The 21,336-nt window shown below is 40.4% G+C and overlaps 1 protein-coding gene across 1 annotated transcript in view; it reads right to left on the reverse strand.

Moving 5' to 3' along the window:
• LOC122755570 (gamma-glutamyl hydrolase-like) overlaps positions 1-16,863 on the reverse strand; it is a 31,861-nt gene extending 14,998 nt beyond the window's left edge. The window contains exons 1-3 of the mRNA XM_044004223.1: positions 16,601-16,863; positions 12,765-12,879; positions 4,992-5,042 (exon numbers count right to left, since the gene is read on the reverse strand). Of these exons, the coding sequence (XP_043860158.1) occupies positions 4,992-5,042; positions 12,765-12,879; positions 16,601-16,703 (269 nt within the window). The 5' untranslated portion in view covers positions 16,704-16,863. The remainder of the gene's footprint in view (positions 1-4,991; positions 5,043-12,764; positions 12,880-16,600) is intronic.
• Between the last annotated feature and the right edge of the window lie 4,473 nt (positions 16,864-21,336).

A 21,336-nucleotide genomic window follows, 5' to 3' on the forward strand; every position in this document is an offset into this window, starting at 1 on the left:
GGGGGGGGGCAGTTCCTAGCCCAAGCATGTGAAGATTTCCCCCAGTGGAATGGACAGATGAGAACAATTTGTTCAAGCAGCCATGAAGGCAACTGAAGCAGGTGCTGTAGAGCACTTAGAACTTGGTTAGACACTGAAGACACCAAGGTCATTCACTGCCTCTTGAGCTATCACCAGTCATCTTGATTCTGTCCTGCCAATGAACTGTGATGACTGGAAAAAAGAATGAATGAGGTTGATGACTTTGTGCAACTCTGCCTCACTTAAACCCAACTTATGCATGAGTCATGCCACCATCGTCAGTGCCTATGCTTCCCACCATGACAAACACTGATCAGGTCATAGAAAAATTTTATGAAGACCCAGAGGCCCTTAGCATCAAATGTGTCAAAAAGTGGGAAGAGAGCTTATAATTCTGGGTGACTTTAATGCTGGAGTAGGCTCAGACTACCAGATACAGCAGGGAATCCTTGAGTGGAAAGGATTGGAAACAGCACTGATCACTTACTACTGAAGACTTGTGCATCTCATGACCTTCTCATCACCAACACTGTCTTCCATACCTAAATGCAATAAAACTTCACAGATGCACTCTCATTGCAAACGTTGGCATGTAATAAACTATGGTATTGTAAAGAGAAGAGACAGACAGGATGTGAGAGTGACAAAGGCTATGTGTGGTGCAGAGCACATTTCCTCTCCAATCTGAATATTTGCATTCAACAAAAGCAGCACCCCCCCACCCCCCACCCCCGCCAAGGCAAAATGAATACCAGAAGACTTAATGTCCACAGGTTAGTGCATTTCTCTGAGTCTGAACAATTTGTTGCTAACTTGGAGGAAAAGTTGAGCCAAGACATGGCTGGCAATAGTGGAAAAGGAGTGGGCAGCTTTCAAAGATTTGGTGTAGAGCACTGCATTTGCTCATCTAGATCAGAATACTTGCAAACATTAAGACTGGTTTGATGAAAACGATGAGGAATTTCAGAAGCTGCTAAATGAAAAATGAGAACCCCACAAGGCTTACAAGCAGGATAGTTCATCCATCTCTAAGAAGGCAGGATTTAACTCCATCAAAAGTAAAGTACAGGGGCAGCTAGGTGGCGCAGTGGATAGAGCACTGACCCTGGATTCAGAAGGACCTGAGTTCAAATCTGGCCTCTGACACTTGACACTTATTGGCTGTGTGACCCTGGGCAAGTCACTTAACCCCCCATAGCCCCGCAAAAAAAAAAAAAAAAAAAGAAAAGTACAGGGGGCAGCAAGGTGGTGCAGTGGATAGAGCACTGACCCTGGATTCAGAAGGACCTGAGTTCAAATCTGACCTCAGACACTTGACACTTACTAGTTGTGTAACCCTGGGCAAGTCACTTAACCCTCAATTCCCCCCCAAAAAAAATAAATAAAAAAGTAAAGTAAAGTACAAGTGAAACTAAAAGAGATGCAGTATTCTTGGTTCAGTAAGAAGGCAGAAGAAATTAAATTTTGGGCTAATAGTAACAATCCAAAGTGCTTTTATGATGCCCTGAAGGTTATTTATGGGCCAAAGACAAAGGATGCATCTCAACTACTCAGTGCTGATGGAGCCACATTGATTGGTGATAAGGACATGATCCTGGAGAGATGAGCTGAACACTTTCATAATGTTCTCAACAGACCATCGTCAAATAATGCTAAAGCCATCAACCATTTAACTCGGGTTGAAGTCAACCCCTCTGTAGACAAATTTCCAACTGAAGAAGAGGTTTTGAATGTCATTAGGCTCCTCTTCTATGGCAAAGCACCTAGTGCTGATTCTATTCCAGCTGAGGTTTACAAGGTGTGGGGTCCTTTGTTCAAACAAATATTGAGTAAAATTTTTTGAGTTATATGGCAAAAGGAGGTTATACCCCAGGAGTTCAAGGATGCCTCAATTGTCCATCTCTGTAAAGGGAAAGGAAATAGATTGTCTTGTGACAATTGCAGGGTCTTATGACAAATCACAAGTCTCTCTCTTAGTCATTACTGGCAAGACTTTTGCCAGAGTCCTCCTTAATAGGCTGATATTTCACCTAGAAGTTGGTCAACTACCTGAGAGAAAATGTGGCTTCAGAAAGGTCAATATGGCGTTTGCTGCCCATCAACTCCAGGAGAAATGACAGGAGCAGGACAAAGGTCTTTACACAACATTTGTAGACCTGGCCAAGGCCTTTGATGCTGCCAGTAGTGAAGCCTTATGTAAAATTATGTCAAAATTTGGTTGCCCAGAGAAGTTCATCAGTATTGTATGTCAACTTGACAACAGCATGCTTGCCTAGGTTCTGGATGATGGATAATGCTCTCATGCTTTCCCAGTCACCAGTGGAGTGAAAACAAGACTGTGTGCTTTCTCTCATGCTTTTTGGCATGATGTTTTTAGCCACATTATCAAATGTCTTCAATGATTTTTTTATTTGCAGATGATTGTGTACTCAATGCAGCCTCTGAAGCTGAGATGCAACAAAGTATGGATCAATTCTCTGCTGTGGTGCTAATTTTGGCCTAAAAATTAACACCAAGTAAACACAGGTGCTCCATCAGCCAGCACCACACCATTCATACATGAAAGCATCAGTAACAACAAATGGAGAAATTCTGAATTCTGTGAAAAAGTTCATTTACCTTGGCAGTATACTTTTCAGAGATGTACTCATTGATAATGAGGATGATGCACATATTGCCAGAGCTAGCTCAGCATTTGGGAGGCTCAGAAAGAAAGTTTAAGAGAGAAGAGGTATTAGGCTGTCTACCAAACTCAAGGTCTACAGAGCCATTGTGCTGACCTCATTGTTGTATGCTTGTGAAACCTGGACAATTTACCAGCACCATGTCAGAAAACTGAATTGTTTCCATTTGAATTGTCTTAGAAAGATTCTGAATATCACCTGCCAGCATAAGATATGAGACACTGAGGTCCTCTCTTGAGTTGAACTGCCGAGCAGAGCATGCAATTCTGATGGGCTGGCCATGTTGTTTGAGTGCCAAATGTATACTTGCCTAAAAGACCATTTTATGAAGAACTCACATAAGGCAAGTGCTCATATAGCAGTCAGAAAAAGTGAAACAAGGACACCGCCAAGGTCTCACTTAAGAACTTTGGAATTAATTGCATAATATGGGGGGGGGCGGAGCCAAGATGGCAGAGGAAAGGCAGTGAGCTCCCAAACTCATGACACGATCGCTCCAAAAAACATCCAAATAACGCAATAGGAAAATGCCCGGAGCAGCAAAACTCACAGAAGAATGTGCTGAAATCATCTTCTAACCAAGAACGGCTTGGAAAGTCAGAAGGAGGGAGCTGCTGTGCTGATACAGGAGTGGAGCCCAACCCCACAGTCACCCTGACACAGATCCAGTCTCAAGAAGGCCTCACCAGAAGAAGGAGACCCCCAGAGCCTCTGAATCAGCTGAAGCACCAGTGTTATCTGGAACTAAGCTCACAGTCTGGTGAGAGGGCTGAGCCCTGGGGAGGGGAGAGACTACAGGGGTCTATGCTGGTGCTAAGGCAGAAGTTGGATTTTACACCCCTGCTGAGAACCAGGAGGTAGGCTCGAGTAGAAGTGGCCCAGGTCGGGGAGGGGCACAGGCTCGTCGGAGCTAACAACCACAACACACAAAGCTGGTTGATTGGCAAGTTGGTCTGGGGTCATCTAGGACCAGGAAACAGGCCCGGCATGGGAAGAACCCGATTCTCCTTAAATCATACCACCTGGGACTTCTTAAGCTTGGGATACTGCAGCCTGGAAACAGTGCCCCACTTTAAGGAGCTAAAAGTCTAATAAAAGAAAGGCAAGATGAGCCGACAGAGAAAGGTGAGGACCATAGAAAGTTTCTTCAGTAACAAGGAAGACCAAGGGGCACCCTCAGAGGAAGATGTCAACATCAGGGCCCCTATATCTAAAGCTTCCAAGAAAAATATGAATTGGTCTCAGGCCATAGAGGCACTCAAAAAGGACTTTGAAGATAAAGTTAGAGAGGTAGAGGAAAAAATGGAAAGAGAAATGAGGGTGATGAAGGAAAGACACGAGAAAAAAGTCAACAGCTGGAAAAGTTAAATTGGCCAAAAGGAGGTACAAAAGCTCTCTGAGGAAAATAATTGCCTAAGAATTAGGATCAAACAAATGGAAGCCAGTGACTTTATGAGAAACCAAGAAACAATAAAGCAAATCCAAATGAATAAAAAAATAGAGGGCAATGTGAAATATCTTCTGGGAAAAACTGCCAACCTGGAAAATAGGTCCAAGAGAGATAATTTGAAAATTATTGGTCTACCTGAAAACCATGATCAAGGAAAGAGCTTAGACATCATCTTCCATGATATTCTCAGGGAAAATTGCCCTGAAATTCTAGAAGCAGAAGCTAAAATAGAAATTGAAAGAATCCACTGATCACCTCCAGAAAGAGATCCCAAAAAGAAAACTCCTAGGAATAGTATAGCCAAATTCCAGAGCTCTCAGGTCAAGGAGAAAATATTGCAAGCTGCCAAAAAGAAGAATTCAAGTACTGTGGCACCCCAGTCAGGATAGCACAAGATCTAGCAGCTTCTACATTAAAGGACCGGAGGGCATGGAATATGATATTCCAAAGGGCAAAGGAAATGGGATTACAACCAAGAATCACCAGCAAAACTCAGCATTATCTTTCAGCGGAAAAAATGCATAACATGGAAGACACTGGCACAGCACCAACCAGCATGGTGTGCCCTCACCAGAGAAGGTGCTGTGCTCTATGAGCAAAGTTAAAACTGAAGTAGATCAAAAGAAATGCAAGATGTGCAGATTTAGAGAATCCAACCCAACTTGGATTATTTGTATCTGACGTGTAGTAGAGAATTCTAAACTTATATTGGTCTGATCAGCCACAGTCTATATGCAAGCACATTATACACATATGCTGGTACTTATGCAGTAGTTATTTCATACACAGTATGAGTATCTCTATGTATATGTGTTACACATAAGCCTGTAACTTACCCATTGATAGACTGGAAAAGGTGATAATATTCTTCATCTGAAAGTGTTAACCTAAATCCAAAAACAAAATTAATGACAGGGTAAATCTACTTGAAACTTTAACATTACAATTACATGCCTAAAAAATAGCTTTTTAAAGTAGTCTACACATAGATATATATTTATATATATACACATATACACATATGTGTGTATATATTGTTGAATATTAAAATATAGCTTTTATATCTGTCTGTCTCCCACAAACAAAATCAATAAACATCATAGAAATTATAATATCTTATTGTATCTCCTACAATTTGTTCCCATAACTGTCCTCCTACAAAATATAATAACAGATCAGAGAACATAGTTAAGAACCAGATCATAGAATTTAATATCTCCTATAAGACAAAACCAGATCAGAAACAGACAGAAAAAACATAATATCAATTTAATATTTTGTCCCAAGAAGAAAGAAGTAACACATGATCATGTGTGGAGTCTCCCCTCCCAAGAGAGCCTGAGGACTCCCTCTTTCTTAGGGTATATAAGCTTTTCTTTGCTCATTGGTTACAGGGTGATGTCAGTTTTATTAGCATGATACAAATTAACCTAAAGCAAATACTATAACAAGAAGCTTAAAGACATAGGAAGGGTTTACCAAGGACAAGGATGTCTAGATTACTCTTTGGGGGAAAGAAGATAGTGAATGGGGACTCATTAGTTTAAGTTTAGTCCAAAGGAACATTTTGATTTGTTTACCCTCTTGGGGAGAGAAGGTAGTGCATCCCTTAACTTCACATTCTCCCTTAAATCATAATTAATAACTTCAATTATAGGCAAGAAGGGGGTGGGGGGAGAGACCTAAGACTGAAAAGTTGCAGCACTTTGAAAATGATGATGTTAGCTATTCGGATATATGAATAATAAAATTCCACATTTCCTAATCACATAGCAAACAGGACTGGCTCCAAACTAAGCTCATGTTGTAAATTTAAGGAGCCCAGATTTCTGGGTGGCTGCTTTATTATCTGTTTGACCAACCACTATTTGGATAATTAACTACTTTGCTTCTCCAAGGAAAGAGTAATCTCTAACTGACCCCAACAAGCTGATCAACTGTATTTCTCCAGGGTTATAGTGTCCCCCTCAGGGCAAGAGCATCTCTAACTGGATGCAGGCCTACATATACACAAATGTATTTATAATTTAGTGAGCTTATAATTATAATGAAATTATAATTTATATTAATAAAATGAAATTTCTATATACACATATATAACATATAAAATTTTATTCACAGTGGATAGAGTACTGAGAATTAGGTCAGGAAAATTTGAATTCAAATCCAGCTTCTGACATTTACTAGTTATGTGAAATTAAGCAAGTCATTTAACTCCCTAGAACTCATCTAATACATCACAGAAAAGTTGTAACTTACATTGGAGAAAAGATTCCCCACACTAAGAGTTTCCTATTTCAATGAAATCACAAACCCTTTGTGGATTCACATAATTTCATATAAAATATATGAAGCAGGGGCAGCTAGGTGGTGCAGTGGATAAAGCACTGGCCCTGGATTCAGGAGTACCTGAGTTCAAATCTGGCCTCAGATACTTGACACTTACTGGCTGTGTGACCCTGGGTAAGTCATTTAACCCCAATTGCCTCACCCCCCCCCCAAAAAAAAGAAGCAGATCAATAACATCAATATTATCCTTATCCCCATTTTACAGATGAGGAAAGTAAGACTAAAAGAGGTCATGTAGCTACCTAAGGTCACATAGCTACCAAGCCAAAAAGGCAGTGCCAGGACTCAAATCTAGGTCTTGTCATCCAAGCCTAGTGTTCTTTCCAGTACTCTATATGTGTGTGTATGTGTGTGTGAGAGAGAGAGAGAGAGAGAGGGGAGAGGGATAAGTACAATCATGAAAAATGTAGGTAAAAAATAATTGTAAAGCATAAAAAAAAAAACATTTTGCAGACCCAGGTGTTTGTTATCCCCTTTGCACTTTCAGAGTTCTGAAGGTATTCTTTTCCAAACTAGACCAATACCATATCTGTTGCTTTGCTATCTGTGTATTCACACATGCAAATCATCTTTATGAATATTGATGTTAATATTTGTTAAGCTTTGTGAAGAAACATGAAGACTAGCATAGTTTGGTGGAAAAGCAATGAATTTGGACTCAGAAAGTCTGGGTTCAAATCCTGGATGATATTTACCAGCTGTGTGATCCAAGATAAGTCATGTAACTTCTCTGAGATTCAGTTTCCTCCTAGGTTACATAAAGCTAATGATGCTTTCACTAACTCTCACATAGGAGTATTATTCAGAGAGCATTTTATATAGCTTAAGGTACTACATGAATGTTTTATTATTATTGGAAATTTATTATGTGTATTCTGTATATATAATATAGCTACATGTTTTAAAAGTTTCCTTAGTATGGCAATAAAGAGAGCTATGTTTCAGGCAAGCAACAATAATTTATAAGGACAGCTAGGTAGAACAGTGCTGTGTGACACTGGACAAGTCACTTAACCTCTTTTTGTCTCAGTTTCCTCAACTTTAAAATGGGGATAATAATGGCATTTACCTCCCAGCGTTGTTGTGAGGATCAAATAAGATAATAATTATAAAGTGTCTGACAGTCTCTGACATACAGTAAATATGTGTTACCTATCATTATTATCATTAAATGTAAGCACTATATAAATGCTAGCTATTATTTTGATTAAGTGCCTTACTATGTGTCAGACTGCATTATGCTAACTGCAGGGGATGCAAAGAAAGAACAAAAATGTGGTGTCTCCTCAAGACACTGGAGAAACAAAATGCAAGTAACTATGTACTGTTATGGCATAATTGACACAGAAAATACTCAGCCAGGTCCTCGAAGTGGAGAGAGAGAGTTTATTACAAGCGGACTCAAGGGGAGGATTTTGTCCCTCCAACAGTGGGCCCCGAGCCTTGTAGCCCACCTGGTTATATACAAAAAGAGTAGGTGTGGTATAGTGGCAAGTTTATCAAACGAAGATGAGGTCAGTTATTCACTGAACAAAGGATGCATAGTGAGGCCTAGTGGTTAGGAGAGGCTTGGCGTTGCAGCTGGGATACCGTTAAGGGAGAGTTAAGGAAGGCTTGTCATTCCAGCTAGGGTACCTCAAGGCCAGAGCCTGTCTGAGACAGACAAGGTCAGAGCTGCAGCTGCAGCTTGGAACACAGCAAGGCTGGGATCTGTTTGAGATACACAAGATCAGAGACTATGTGATTTTCTATATCAGTACATATAAGATATATACTAAGTAGACAAAGGCTAATATTAGAGGGAAGGCACTTTCAATGGGAAGGACCAGGAGATGTTTCCTGCAGAAAGTGTTGTTTGAGCTGACTTGCTGTTTGTCCTTCATTCTCCAAGAGGACCTTGACATAGGGGAGGTGATGTCATAACTTTCAGTAAATTGGATTTTAACCTGAGGAGGGCTGCACAAGGTCACCAGTCTCACTCTCTCCTCCAGAGCCATCTGGTCCCAGTGGCATTATATACATCAGGGCAACCAGAGATGGCCCAGGATGCAATGGGAGACCTTGGCCTTTTAAATTAAGGCCTTTCATAGGTCTTAGTTTGCCTAGGCAATGCCCATTCAGTGATTAAGGCTGGGTAAGCCTGGAGGCAAAGAAAGGAGAATAGATAGGGGCAGCTAGGTAGCACAGTGGATAGAACACAGGCCCTGGAGTCAGGAGTACCTGAGTTCAAATCTGGCCTCAGACACTTAATACTTACTAGCTGTGTGACCATGGGCAAGTCACTTAACCCCAATTGCCTAACTTTAAAAAAAAAAGAATAGATAAAGGGGGAGGGGGGGATAAGGAGTGGGGACCCTCAAGGTTTTTGGCCAAAAGATATACAATTGCTATTAAGGCCAAACAATGGTAAAATGAGGACTGGGCTGGGACAGATTGTTGTCCATTCAATGAGGCCTAGAGTTGTTTAGGTTTAAGAAGTGATCCTTAGAAGACATCTTGCAGGTAAACCCCAATAAATCATAGGAAATTTCTGCAGAAAAATTTGTATTCCTTTGGAGAGAGTGCCTGCAGGTAAAGGTATGATTTCCTATATGGTAAGAAGGAGATGGAAGGAAGGGAGAGAGAGAGGGAGGAAGGGAGGGAGGGAAGGAGGGGCAGAGGGAAAAAAGAGAAGAAGGAAACTTCTTCCCTACTCTCTGGCCAGGAATGTGGAAAGGGCCTCTATTTTAGCTTCTAGCTCCCTCTACACAAAAGCACCTTCCCTCTCTCACTTTTCCAAGTTTGCCTCTCTAGATTTTAATCCTCAAGAAATTGAGAACTTCAAGTTCTGACCTTTAAAGTGTTATGGGCCCAGGCCACCCCAAAAGTTTTCTGGGGTACATCAAAGAACCTTCTCCTTGAGAAACTAAACCAAAGGACAGACACCCCTAAAGAGTAAGTGACACTGGAATCTGGACTGAGCTAGCTCCAGGACCACCACCCTTCATTCCAGTCTCCCTCACCCCTGGGGAGATAAGATTAGGTATGGCTGCTGCCTTTGTGGAAGGAAGAACAGAGACCTGGCTTGAGAGATCCACAGCCACCCCTCACCCAATTCCCCCAGCCACCACCAGTGGGGGATGGTCCTCCCTATTCAATAAGGGAACTTTCCACAGTCAAATGATCACCCCCCCATCAGTCCTCTATAAAAGTATCTGCCTGTCTCCTGCTTGAGGAGATTGGTATCTCAGGGCCATGCTCTGTGCCATGCTTTTTCCCCATGAAAAGAATTTCAAGGATTTCTCTCTTGGTTTCCCTTCCCCAGCCCCTAAATAAACTATTATCTTATTTTATTGGATTTGGGTGTAACAGGGTATAATTCTTTAAAGGGGAATTCCTAAAGACCCCAAACCCCTACCCCTATCCCAAACCCCCTAACCAATGTCCCCATAACAAAAGCTATCTCTCACATTTGGCTTCTGCTCTCTGACATGGTGTGTCTGAAGCAAGTCGTCTAGCTGCTTGTGATGGTCTGCACTGGAATTATTTAGTGAAGTCAGCATCTCTACACTGTGACTTTACACTGGGATACAGGACACTTACTCTGGAGAATAACAGGTCCCAGGACTATGGAATCTTCAATCTTCAGGCCTGAGCCTGGCCTTACCATTCAGAATTCTATTTTCTCTTTAGCAAAGCTGGGTATATCTCAGACCTTCAGGGTGTGGCTTCCCTCCTTCCTATCCCACTTCGTTGTAAGGTGTAGACAACAGTGGTGTCAAACACACAGTCAACTGTGTAGGTGCTTATATTAGCTTTGTCACACCACACTATCCTAACCATACCACATTCACCACATAGAAATGGACCACTCACCTAGAGACAGATAATATGAATTGGGACTCGCATGCAGCTGTCATCTCAATTTTTCTTCATCCTGTAGTCTTTTGTGCCTTGTTTCTTTTTACCATCTTTGCCGACCCTCAAGTCACTATTTGTCTACTATGTAAATTATAAAACAATGGATTTTTTGAAAGGACATTTTGAAAGCTTGTGGAGATGATAGTTGTAATTCAGATTATTCCAGAAAATCCTGGGCATATGTCACCACGGTTAACAGGCACACCCCGAGCCCAGGCCAGCTAAACAGGGGACACCCTTTTGGGGCCTTACTCCACCCTTTCCTGTGAGCTTCAGATTGCTGAGTCATGGATCAGGATTTCCCCTTCAAGAGTTCCTAGTTAGATTCTACTTTTCACACTTAGACATTCATATGTATATATGTGTGGATGTATATTGTAACGATTGGAATGACGCCACCTGCTGGAGACTTACTGTAGAAGAGTTCTGCCCATGAAGTGAAGGTCTTTGAGGGCAAGACCAGGAGTCTTTTCTTTGGCATCAGGAAGTGACGCCAGCTAGTGGGAGGAGGAAGGAAGAGACTGGCGCTCAGTCTCGCGCTCTTTCCTTGGGACTCTGGTGGAGAGCGGAGCTAGAAATGTGCTCTCCCTTTAATAGATAGGAATCTAGGCCTTTCTCTCTCTTTATCAAATTCTTATTCTCCTTAATAAATGCTTAAAAGTCTAACTCTTGCTAAGGCTTATAATTTGTTGGCGACCACTCATTAAATAGTTTAGACAGTTTAGCTAGAATTTTAGCCCCTAACAATATGTATATGTGTCATTGTGCATACATATATGTATAAGTACAGAACATAATATGTCCTCTCCTCATAATGGCAGCTTACATAATAAGACCTTGTAAAATATTAAGCAAAGATCCCCCAAAAAAACCCAGTAATAACCTGAACTAGGGTTTTTAGTAAAATATATCCAAAATCTTTGGAACTAATAATCAGAAGTGAAGGCTACTAGCTGTGAGTGCTTATATTGGGGAAGAAACATAGTTGAACCAAATAGGTTGTTTTTTTTAAATGCTTTGCCAATGAGATCATAGTTCCAATTTTTAATATAAACTAATGGGAAAATGTAATAGGATTTATACTTTAAAATCTCTCTTAAAGCACATTAATTCTATAAATTGAGGAACACGTTTATTTCCCAGGGCAGGTAGCAGGGTAAGGAGGGGAAACTGACTGACAGATTTCTAGAAATTATTTACAAAGCTTTGACAAACTGTAATAAAATCTATCCTGCATTTTCAATAGCAAAGATGGGATATAACAGTTTAACTCTGCTTGGAATATCATATCCTCATAAAATGATATAAAGGTAATGCAATATAATATAAGCCTGGGATATAATACAGAATTCAGTGGAAGACATGTTAAGCAAGTAGAATATTCTGGGACATTCTAGGACATTTTAGACCACTGGGGCAAATCAAATATAAGAGAACCCTTTTTATGGGGAAACTTTTTTAATTCCTTAACAAAAAAAAATATCCTTTAGCCCCTACCAAGTCAGATGCAATCACAAAGCCAGTTTTCATCTTATGAATGTCTTTTCATCTTATTAGGCCATTGATTTAGAGCTGGAAATGATCTGGGAGGTCATCAAGTCCAACCCCCTCATTTTACATATGAAGAAAAACTGAGGTTAAAACATGACTTGCCCAGGGCCATGATTAGGAAGGAAGCAAAAGCTACGAAGATTTATTTGAAAAATCATATGGAAATTTTCGGTGTCTTCTTTCAATGAATGATCCCTTTCTTCTAATATGTTATAGGAGTGTTTGTTTTTTAAAAGAAGCTTCTTTTGTCCCATTTTAAATGAATTTTTTATATAAAATTCCAATTACTTTTTAATTTTTGTCCTTTCTATGGTAACATTTCAGTCCTTTTCTGTTTCCTCTATGTGTGTGCCCTACTAGCCATTTCTGTTACTTGCACTGTTGTAGAAGCTAAGAAAACTTCATGTTAAAAAACCTAGGCCATGATATTCATAGCCAAAATTAAATATACTATTGAAATAGAAGAAATTGGAGGCAGCTAGGTGACATAGTGGATAAAGCACTGGCCCTGGATTTAGGAGGACCTGAGTTCAAATCTGGCCTCAGACACTTGACACTTACTAGCTGTGTGACCCTGGCCAAGTCACTTAACCTTCATTGTCCTGAAAAAAAAAAAGAAAGAAAGAAAGAAAGAAAATGAAAAATAGAGGCTCCTACCAAATCCCGAAGAGGTACTTAATGAAAAAATAGAAGAAATCCCCAAAAGGATAGATACTACTCACACGAATACAGCCACCATAACATGATCACCTCAATTTTGGAAGCAAAGCACTGTACTTTCTATAGAGGGTAGATAGCAAAAACTCTACCTGATTGGCACAACCCTTGCACCTGCCGACTCCAGATATTGTACATATGAAGCAGCAATGTAATACTTTCCGTAGCCTTGGAGACTTTTCATGTGGTTAGGTCGTGCCAATATCCCTGCAAGTATTCCAAAAGAAAAAGGAATTATTTCAAACAACAACCTCTTTTGCTACAGCAACACAGGTTAAAAAGAAAATAAAAAGGGCAAATCCCACTGCTTTTTATTCATAGAACTAAGTCCATAAAATCTCAAGTGTGCCAAATAGCAGTTTCCAGGAGGGTTATCAGAAGCTATGTAAGGGGTCAGACCAGTGCCTCAGAAGTCAATACTCTAAGAATACTAATTCTCAATGAAGTGAAGTCCAAATTTGGCCAAGAGCTGATCAATGACATCAACTTCCTTCTTCACAGAATCCTAAGGATTTGAGTGGTCAAAAAGATCACCGAGTCCAATGTCAATTCAAGGATGAAAACTTGAGGCCTTGACAGGAATTGTAATTGGCCAAAGGCCCCACTGTTGTCTTGGACCACAAAGGAAGAATCACAAGAACACAGATTTAGAGATGGGAGGAACCTTAGAGACTGAATCCAACCCCACCATTTCATAGATAAGGAAGCTGTATTCCAGAGAAGTAAAGTGACTTGTCCCAGATCACATAATAAGGGTCTGAAGTGGATTTGACCCAAGTTTCCCTGACTCCAAGTCCAGTGCCTCATCCACCCTATCAGGAAAACTCTTGTTCCACTCCCACTACTGAAAGGTCAATCAGTGCTCTCTACCAAGGGAATGGGTTAGTGTCATCCAGTGCTAACACTCTACTAGTTCTCAGGCCTCTCTAGTAACTTTAACAAACAGATCCAAATTTTAAACCAGGTTGGGCTGGGCCAGAGGAGCTAGAGGAAGTGGGAGGAGGAAGCAGGGTAGCCTGGGTCCCTCTGCTCATTTAGTGTAGGGGATCTGTGGCCTTGCTTGCACAGGAGGGAGATGGCTCAGGGTCAGGTCCTCAGAGTTATTGGTTTCTGACATTTTCAGGAAGTTCCCTCAATGTCACTGAGCACATTTTTCTCTTGAGGCTCTACAGGCTGCCCAAGGTAGCCTAGGATAGTCCCAGTAGGTCAGCTCCTACACCCAGCCTGGCCAGGACATTGGCATATCAGAAACTCTCATAATTACAATTAATGTCCAGTATGGTGAAGCACAAGGTGAAAGTTCTGAAGATCAAGATGAGCATTGACAAAAACAGACACCTTGCCATTAAGTATGAAGTCCTGCTGTGCCAACTATGCTGGGGATATTGTGGGGAAGTTTATGTGTGTCAAAGATAAAAACCAAGAGGAAACCTTCCTCAGCCAGCCTTTGTTTCTCCCTGGCACCCTCCAAGAAGAGCCCTAACCCTTTTTCTACTGGAGCTCCTTGTGACCTCCTTGTGTCTAGCTCCCATTGGTCCTATCTGTGTCCCTCTAGGGAAGTATTCTTCATCTCTAGACATGGGAACTAAGAGTACTTCCTAGTTGTTTGATTGCAGAAGCCTGGCAGGTAAGGAAATGATGCTGGCACTGATTGTTTTCTGATATTTCCTAAAGCCAACAGTATGACACAAGGGAAAATGCACTGACCCCTAAAACCAGGACTTCACAGTGTACCTCTGAAGATTGCTTATTTTTGTGACCTGGGCAAGTCCCAACCTTCCTGAGTGTAAATTGCCTCATCTGTAAAATGAGACCAACATGACTCTTGATGTGATGATCACCTGCTAAGGTATATTTCAGATCACAAGAGTCCAACTTCCAAGTCACAAGATTGATCATAGGATCATAAATTTCAAGACAAAAGAGAACTTGAGGGCTCTCTATCCCAATCCTCACCCTTTACAGATGAATAAATTGAAGTTGTCGGGAAAATTTCTAAGTTCAATGGATGAACAAAAACAACAAAGTTTCCAGGCTGAAGCAAATAGGTTTATTGAGAGAATTTTAGTCTCACAATAAAACCAATAGGTTTATTGAGAGAGGTTTTGTCCCCCAATAAAGACGGTCATCCGGGGTTAGACATGAAAGACCCAGAGTTACAAAATCCATGGGTTTATATACCCATTCAAAAGTTACACTTATATAATATAGTATTAATCTTAATTAGTTGCACTTCTACAATTAAAGCATATTCTTAGGAAATATGAGAAACTGCCTATGTGACCATAATGTCAGCATTTTCCAATACTCTTATCAAAGTCTTATGATGACAACAGGGTGGGTCATAGTCATGCTGCATGACCCCCTCCTATTATTCAAGCATGCCACTGGTGAACTGCGTGAACTCCTTGTCAAGCATATCACTCATGATTTCTATAATATAGTATTGCTGACTACTGTATCTTGTGATATTACTTAATGCTTGACATTGGAAAGTTAGTCAGAAAAGAGACTTAACCTGTTGTACTTATATAACTGTAATAAAATAATATCTAAATATAATGAAAGACAATTTTTAGTTAATATATTATTACCTTAATTAAATCACTTATAACTATGGTAAATCTATAACTAACGGATGGGGAAAATCCTCACTCACAAAGTCATTTTATCATTAATTTAATTATTTTATTTAATGAAATGTAACGATTGGAATAACACCACCTGCTGGAGATTTACTGTAGAAGAGTTCCACCCATGAAGTGAAGGTCTTTGAGGGCAAGACCAGGAGTCTTTTCTTTGGCGTCAGGAAGTGACGCCAGCTAGTGGGAGGAGGAAGGAAGAGACTGGCGCTTGCTCTGAGGCTTTTTCCTGAGGACGCTGGTGGAGAGGGGATCTAGAAATGTGCTCTCCCTTTAATAGATAGAGAAATCTAGGCCTTTCTTTCTCTCTTTACCAAATTCTTATTCTCCTTAATAAATGCTTAAAAGTCTAACTCTTGCTAAAACTTATAATTTATTGGCGACCACTCATTAGATATTTTAGACAGACTAGCTAGAATTTTAGCCCTTAACAAAATTAATATAACTTTACTTATATTAATAACTTCAAATATGAAGTTAAATTACTTGTTCAAGGTCACATAGCTAACAAGTGGCAGGGCTAGTGATGTCACCAATACTTTTCATATCACAACTAAGTCTTCTTCACAAGACATTAAAATAAGGAAAATTAAAGTTTCCTGACATTTTCGAAAGCCAACAGTATGACACAAGAGAAAATGCACGACTAGCTACTAAAGTCAGGAATTCAAAACCCACCCTAAATGTGGGCAAGTTCCTGGGCAAGTTCCAAACTTCCTGAGTTTCAGTTACCTCATCAGTAAAACAAGAGTTGTGACAGATGGACCCTGAAATCCCTTTCAGCTACACAAGGAGGATCCTATGAGCCTGAACAGGCACAGAGCCTTACACAAGATTATCTGCAACATCAACCAAGACTACCATTCATTAGGCTGCTGTAGGAGCAACGTGACTCTTGAGTGATGATGCTGGGCTCCTACACACTCAGCCAGGAAACGTGGAGTCGGCCTTTCCAAGTCTTGACACCCAAGACTGATCCCAGAGGGAGCGAACAGGTAATAAGCTATCCCACAATCACCTAGACGCTGACTCAGCAGCGTCCACACTGTCAGGTATTGCTCCTTGCTGAATTAAGGGGTGGGAGAGGCCGATGATAGAGGAGTTCCACTGTTCCTTTTAAATTGTAATCTTAACCTGGAGGTTGTGAGATTTCTAGGATGATCTTGGACTGAGGAGCTCAGTCTCACAAAATTCCTAGGATCCTTCTTCCTTCTCCTGTCCTGGACCCTTAGGGCTGCGCGCCAACACCACCACCACAAAACACGCCCAGAGCCCCCTCCTCTTACCAATGATGGGTCTGTCATTGCTTCCCTCCCCGGGCAGCTCGCCCCCAACGCTGCAGAGGAGGACAGCTCCCACCACACACAGAAGCTGCCTCGGGCTCCCCATCGCGTGTCTCTCCGGCCGCCTCTGCCCAGCAAGTGCCTTCTCCCCAAGCTAGAGAATGGGCCCCGAACGAGAGAACATCTGCTGGTGCCTCGGTTTCCTCCCATACAGAGCAGTGGCTCACATAGGAAGCTTTTTCAACTGCCGAGAAACTAGAGGGCGAAAGAATTGCCCCATGGGAAATGTAGTCTCGAGGACACTGCTATATCTTGGGCTCCGCGAGGCAGTCATCATCAAAAGAAATTATCTAGTCTAACCACTCCCAAAAGGCCATAATACTGCACATACTCTTTGACTCAGCAATACCTCTACTAGGTATATATCCAAAAGAGATCATTAAAAAGGGCAAAGGAGGGGCGGCTAGGTGGTGCAGTGGATAGAGCACCGACCCGAGTTCAAATGCGGCCTCAGACACTTAACACTTACTAGCTGTGTGACCCTGGGCAAGTCACTTAACCCCAATTGCCTCATAAAAAAAAAAGTGAATGTTGGGGTAGCTAGGTGGCACAGTGGATAGAGCACTGGCCCTGGAGTCAGGAGGACCTGAGTTCAAACCTGACCTCAGACACTTGACACTTACTAGCTGTATGACCCTGGGCAAGTCACTTAACCCTCCTTGCCCCACCAAAAAAAAAAAAGAAAGAAAAAAGAAAAAATGTAATTGTAATTTTTTTTTATTTCAAACAAGAAATTATCTAGTCTAACCCCATAATTTCTAGCTTCTCTCTCTCTCCCTCTCTCCCTCTCTCTCTCTCTCTCTCTCTCCCTCTCCCCCTCCCCCTCCAGCCCGAACCTCCTAATCCCCCTCTGCCTAGGAAACACAAATCTGAGAATGAGTGGGATTTCATAAAAGAAACCTTAAGTTTGTTCTTCAATTCAAGAAAACTTTATTAAGCACCTACTACAGGCTATAGGGATGCAAAAAGGGGCAAGAGAGTGTCCTTATGCTCAAGGAGGTTACAATCTAATGGAGACCACAGGCCAACAAATATATACAAAGTAGGGATAAATGGAAAATAATTAAAAGTCTTCTAGTTTGCAAGTAAACTGCCAGTGAAAAGTGAACAATGAGTGCCAACACAGGAGCATAGTGACAGCAAGGAGTTTTGGACTCAGTCTCAAAACTCTTAGAGAGATCAATGAAGAACCTGGAAATAAACTGTAACCCATCTAATATAACCCACACCCACTGTGACTTCAAAGATCTGTGAGTGTGGAGCCGGTATTTCCCATAAGACAATATCTTATATTGATATCAATAAAAACTACAATATCAATAGTAGATATCTTTAAGAACCACAGAATTTCAGAGTTGAAAGAAACATCAGAAGCTAACTATTCCAATCCATACCTAAAAAAAAGAGATAGCCAGGTTCTAAAAAACTACAAAGACTTAAGTCCTAGATAACAGAGGAGGCTTAGATCAAAACCTTAAATAAAATAGGGGGAGATGGGGCAGCTAGATGGCGCAGTGGACTGGCCCTGGATTCAGGAGTATCTGAGTTCAAATCCAGCCTCAGACACATAACACTTACTAGCTGTGTGACCCTGAGCAAGTCACTTAGCCCCAATTGCCTCACTAAAAAAAAAAAAAATAGGGGGAGAGAAGGTCCATTTTCCAAGTCCAAAGTGACCAAAATTCAATTGAAGTAAAATGGGTGAACAGAAGCATGTTGACATCCTTAATACCTCAAAAACTATAGGATCATATATACATATAGATATAGAGATAGAGATAGAGAGAGGTTTATTTATTTATTTATTTAGAATTTTCCCCAAGTTACATGTAAAAGAGGAAAAAAAAACCCAAATTTTTTCACATTGATTTTTTTTTTTTGGCTAGGCAAAGGGGGTTAAGTGACTTGCCCAGGGTCACACAGCTAGTGAGTGTCAAGTGTCTGAGGCCAGATTTGAACTCAGGTCCTCCTGAATTCAGGGCCAGTGCTTTATCCATTGCATCACCTAGCTGCCCCCACATTGATTTTTTAAAACTTTGTGTTCCAAATGTTCTTCCTCCCTCCCTCCTCACCCCTCCCTAAGAAATCAAGCGATTCAATATGTCATAAATGTGCAGTCATGCAAAACATCTTCACATTAGTCAGGTTGTGAAAGAAAACAGACAAAATAACTTAGGATCCCATGTTTTAAATAATATTAGCTAGCGTTTAAACTCTGCATGCTTTTTTAAGATTTGAAAAGCACTTTACAAATATTATCTTGTTTAATTCTCACAACTGCTATTATTATTGCATTTTTGCAGATGAGAAAATTGAGGAAGACAAAGGTTAAAGGATTAGCCCAAGGTTACATGTTTAGTGTCTAAGACAGAATATATGTGAACACACTTTCCTGACACCAGGTTCAGCCCTCTAGACATAATTCCACCTAGTTTCAGCCCTCCATTATATGACAAATAATGGAAATAAAGTCCAAAGACATGTGACTTATCCAAAATCACAAAAACAGTAGACTTGAAGTTTGCATTCAAATCTTTTTCATCCAAATCCATTTCTCTTTTCAATGACCATGATGAATCATAACAAATGAGATTTTAAGAATTCAAATTAAAAGAATCTTTAAAATTATTTAGTTCAACACCATAATTGGACAAATGAGGAAACTGAGGCCCAGAAAAGAAAAGTGGTCAGATTTAGGTCGGATTTATATTAAGTATCAGAGCAGGGGATCAAATCCAGATTTTCTTACTCCATGCCTTTCGTCTTTGTCTTTGATTCACCACCAGGGGACAGTATTCTAGGGAGCAGCCTTGGCACTAACTTCAAAGCAACAAGCAATGCCCTAGCCATTTTAAATGCCATCTGGCAAGAATAGAACTCTGCCACTAACTCACTAACTTACTTTGTGACCCTGGGCAGCTCATTTTAACCTCCCTGAATCCTTTTCTCAAATAAGACAGCTGTCTAATCACTACTAATAAAAGTGTCAAGATAATGGAATGTGATAGATGAGATTTGGCAGATACTCAGGAGCCCACCTGAGTGGATTACTGGCTGATTTGACTGGATTAGTAGTTGACTAGATTCTAAGCATATCTGGCTGGTACTTGAGAGTACTTAAGAAAGCATGGTTCTCATTAGTGCACAGGCTGCTGAACTTGTGGCTCTTACACAAGCCTGTAATAGAGCCAAAACTGTGTAATTTAAAATTCTAAATGTGGGTTCTAATCTGTTCCCCCAGTTTTTGGGGAAACTGACTAAAATCACTGATAAAACGAGTTTAGGTTTTTAAGGGTTTATTGAAAGATAGAAAGAGAAAGCTTGAGAACAGAATTAGTACAGTTTGGCAATCCTATCTTTCCTCAATTTTCCTGTGAAGTCCTCAGGAGTCTCTGAACCTCCATGGTGAAATCAGGAACCAAAAATCGACAGCGCTCTCTGCGCAGGCTCTCCTACCTCCTTCCAGTCCCCTCCCAGAAATGGGAGGTTCTTCAAGCTGGTTGGTTGACTGGGCCAGAAGTTCAAAGTTTTTTTAGATTCTGAGAACCAGGCTTTCTTAAGTACTCTCAAGTACCAGCCAGAGGTGCTTAGAATCTAATCAACTACTAATCCAGTCAAATCAACCAGTAATCTACTCAGGTGTGCTCCTGAGTATCTACCAAATCTCATCTGTCACATTCCATTATCTTGACAAAATATATGCAAATAAAAACAACACTGAAGTTTTACTTCAGATCCAGCAAACTTGCAAAGATGTTGAAGTCAAAATAGTCCATGTTACACATGTACAACTTATATTGAATTGCTTGAGCTCTTGGGGGTGGGGGAAGAGAATTTGGAACACAAACTTTTAAAAATCGATATTAAAATTTGTTTTTACATGTAATTCGGGGGGATAAAATTCTAAATAAATACAAAATAGTCCATGTTGAAGGATTTCTTCTGAAGATAGATACTCCAAAGCCTTATTGGTGGACTGTCAATTGTTCCAAGTGCTCTGGAAAGCAATTAGGAATTATATGAGAAATAGGGAAACTATTCATAACCTTTGACCCAACACTACTAGGCATATACCAAGAGGTGATCAATGAGAAAAAGAATAGCAAAATATTAATAGCAATACTTTGTGGTATCCAACATGTGGAAGCAAAGTAAATGCCCATCTATTACTGAATGAATGAGCAATTTGTGGTATGGGAATGTAATAGAATATCACCATACTATAAGAAACAATACATATGAGGGATTTAGATTTATACTTATATGAATTGATTCTGAGTGAAGAAAGGAGACCAAGAGAATACATCCATAATGACTTCAATAAAATCAGTAAATATAGTGTTTAAAAGCAGCCACACTCAGATAAATTGTAATGAACAAAAATGGTTATAGAAAACAGAGAATGAAACAGATATGTCTCTATCCAGTGTAAAGATGCTTGCCTTTAGGTACAGAATTGCATATATAGTAGACATGGTCACTGTGTCAATTGATTTAGCTTAAATGATTTTTCTTTGTCATAAGGGAGGGCTCAATGGTTAGGAAAATGGGAGGAAATATTTGGAAAAGACTGATTTTTTGAAAAGCATTCAGAAAAAAAGACAATTGATGAGTTGGACTAGATCATAGCTCCCATTGATATAGCACTTTAAGGCTGAACTTTGCATTTTCCTTTGGAG

Source organism: Dromiciops gliroides, chromosome 1 (assembly GCF_019393635.1).
Source record: "Dromiciops gliroides isolate mDroGli1 chromosome 1, mDroGli1.pri, whole genome shotgun sequence".
In the NCBI taxonomy this organism is placed as follows: Eukaryota; Metazoa; Chordata; class Mammalia; order Microbiotheria; family Microbiotheriidae; genus Dromiciops; species Dromiciops gliroides.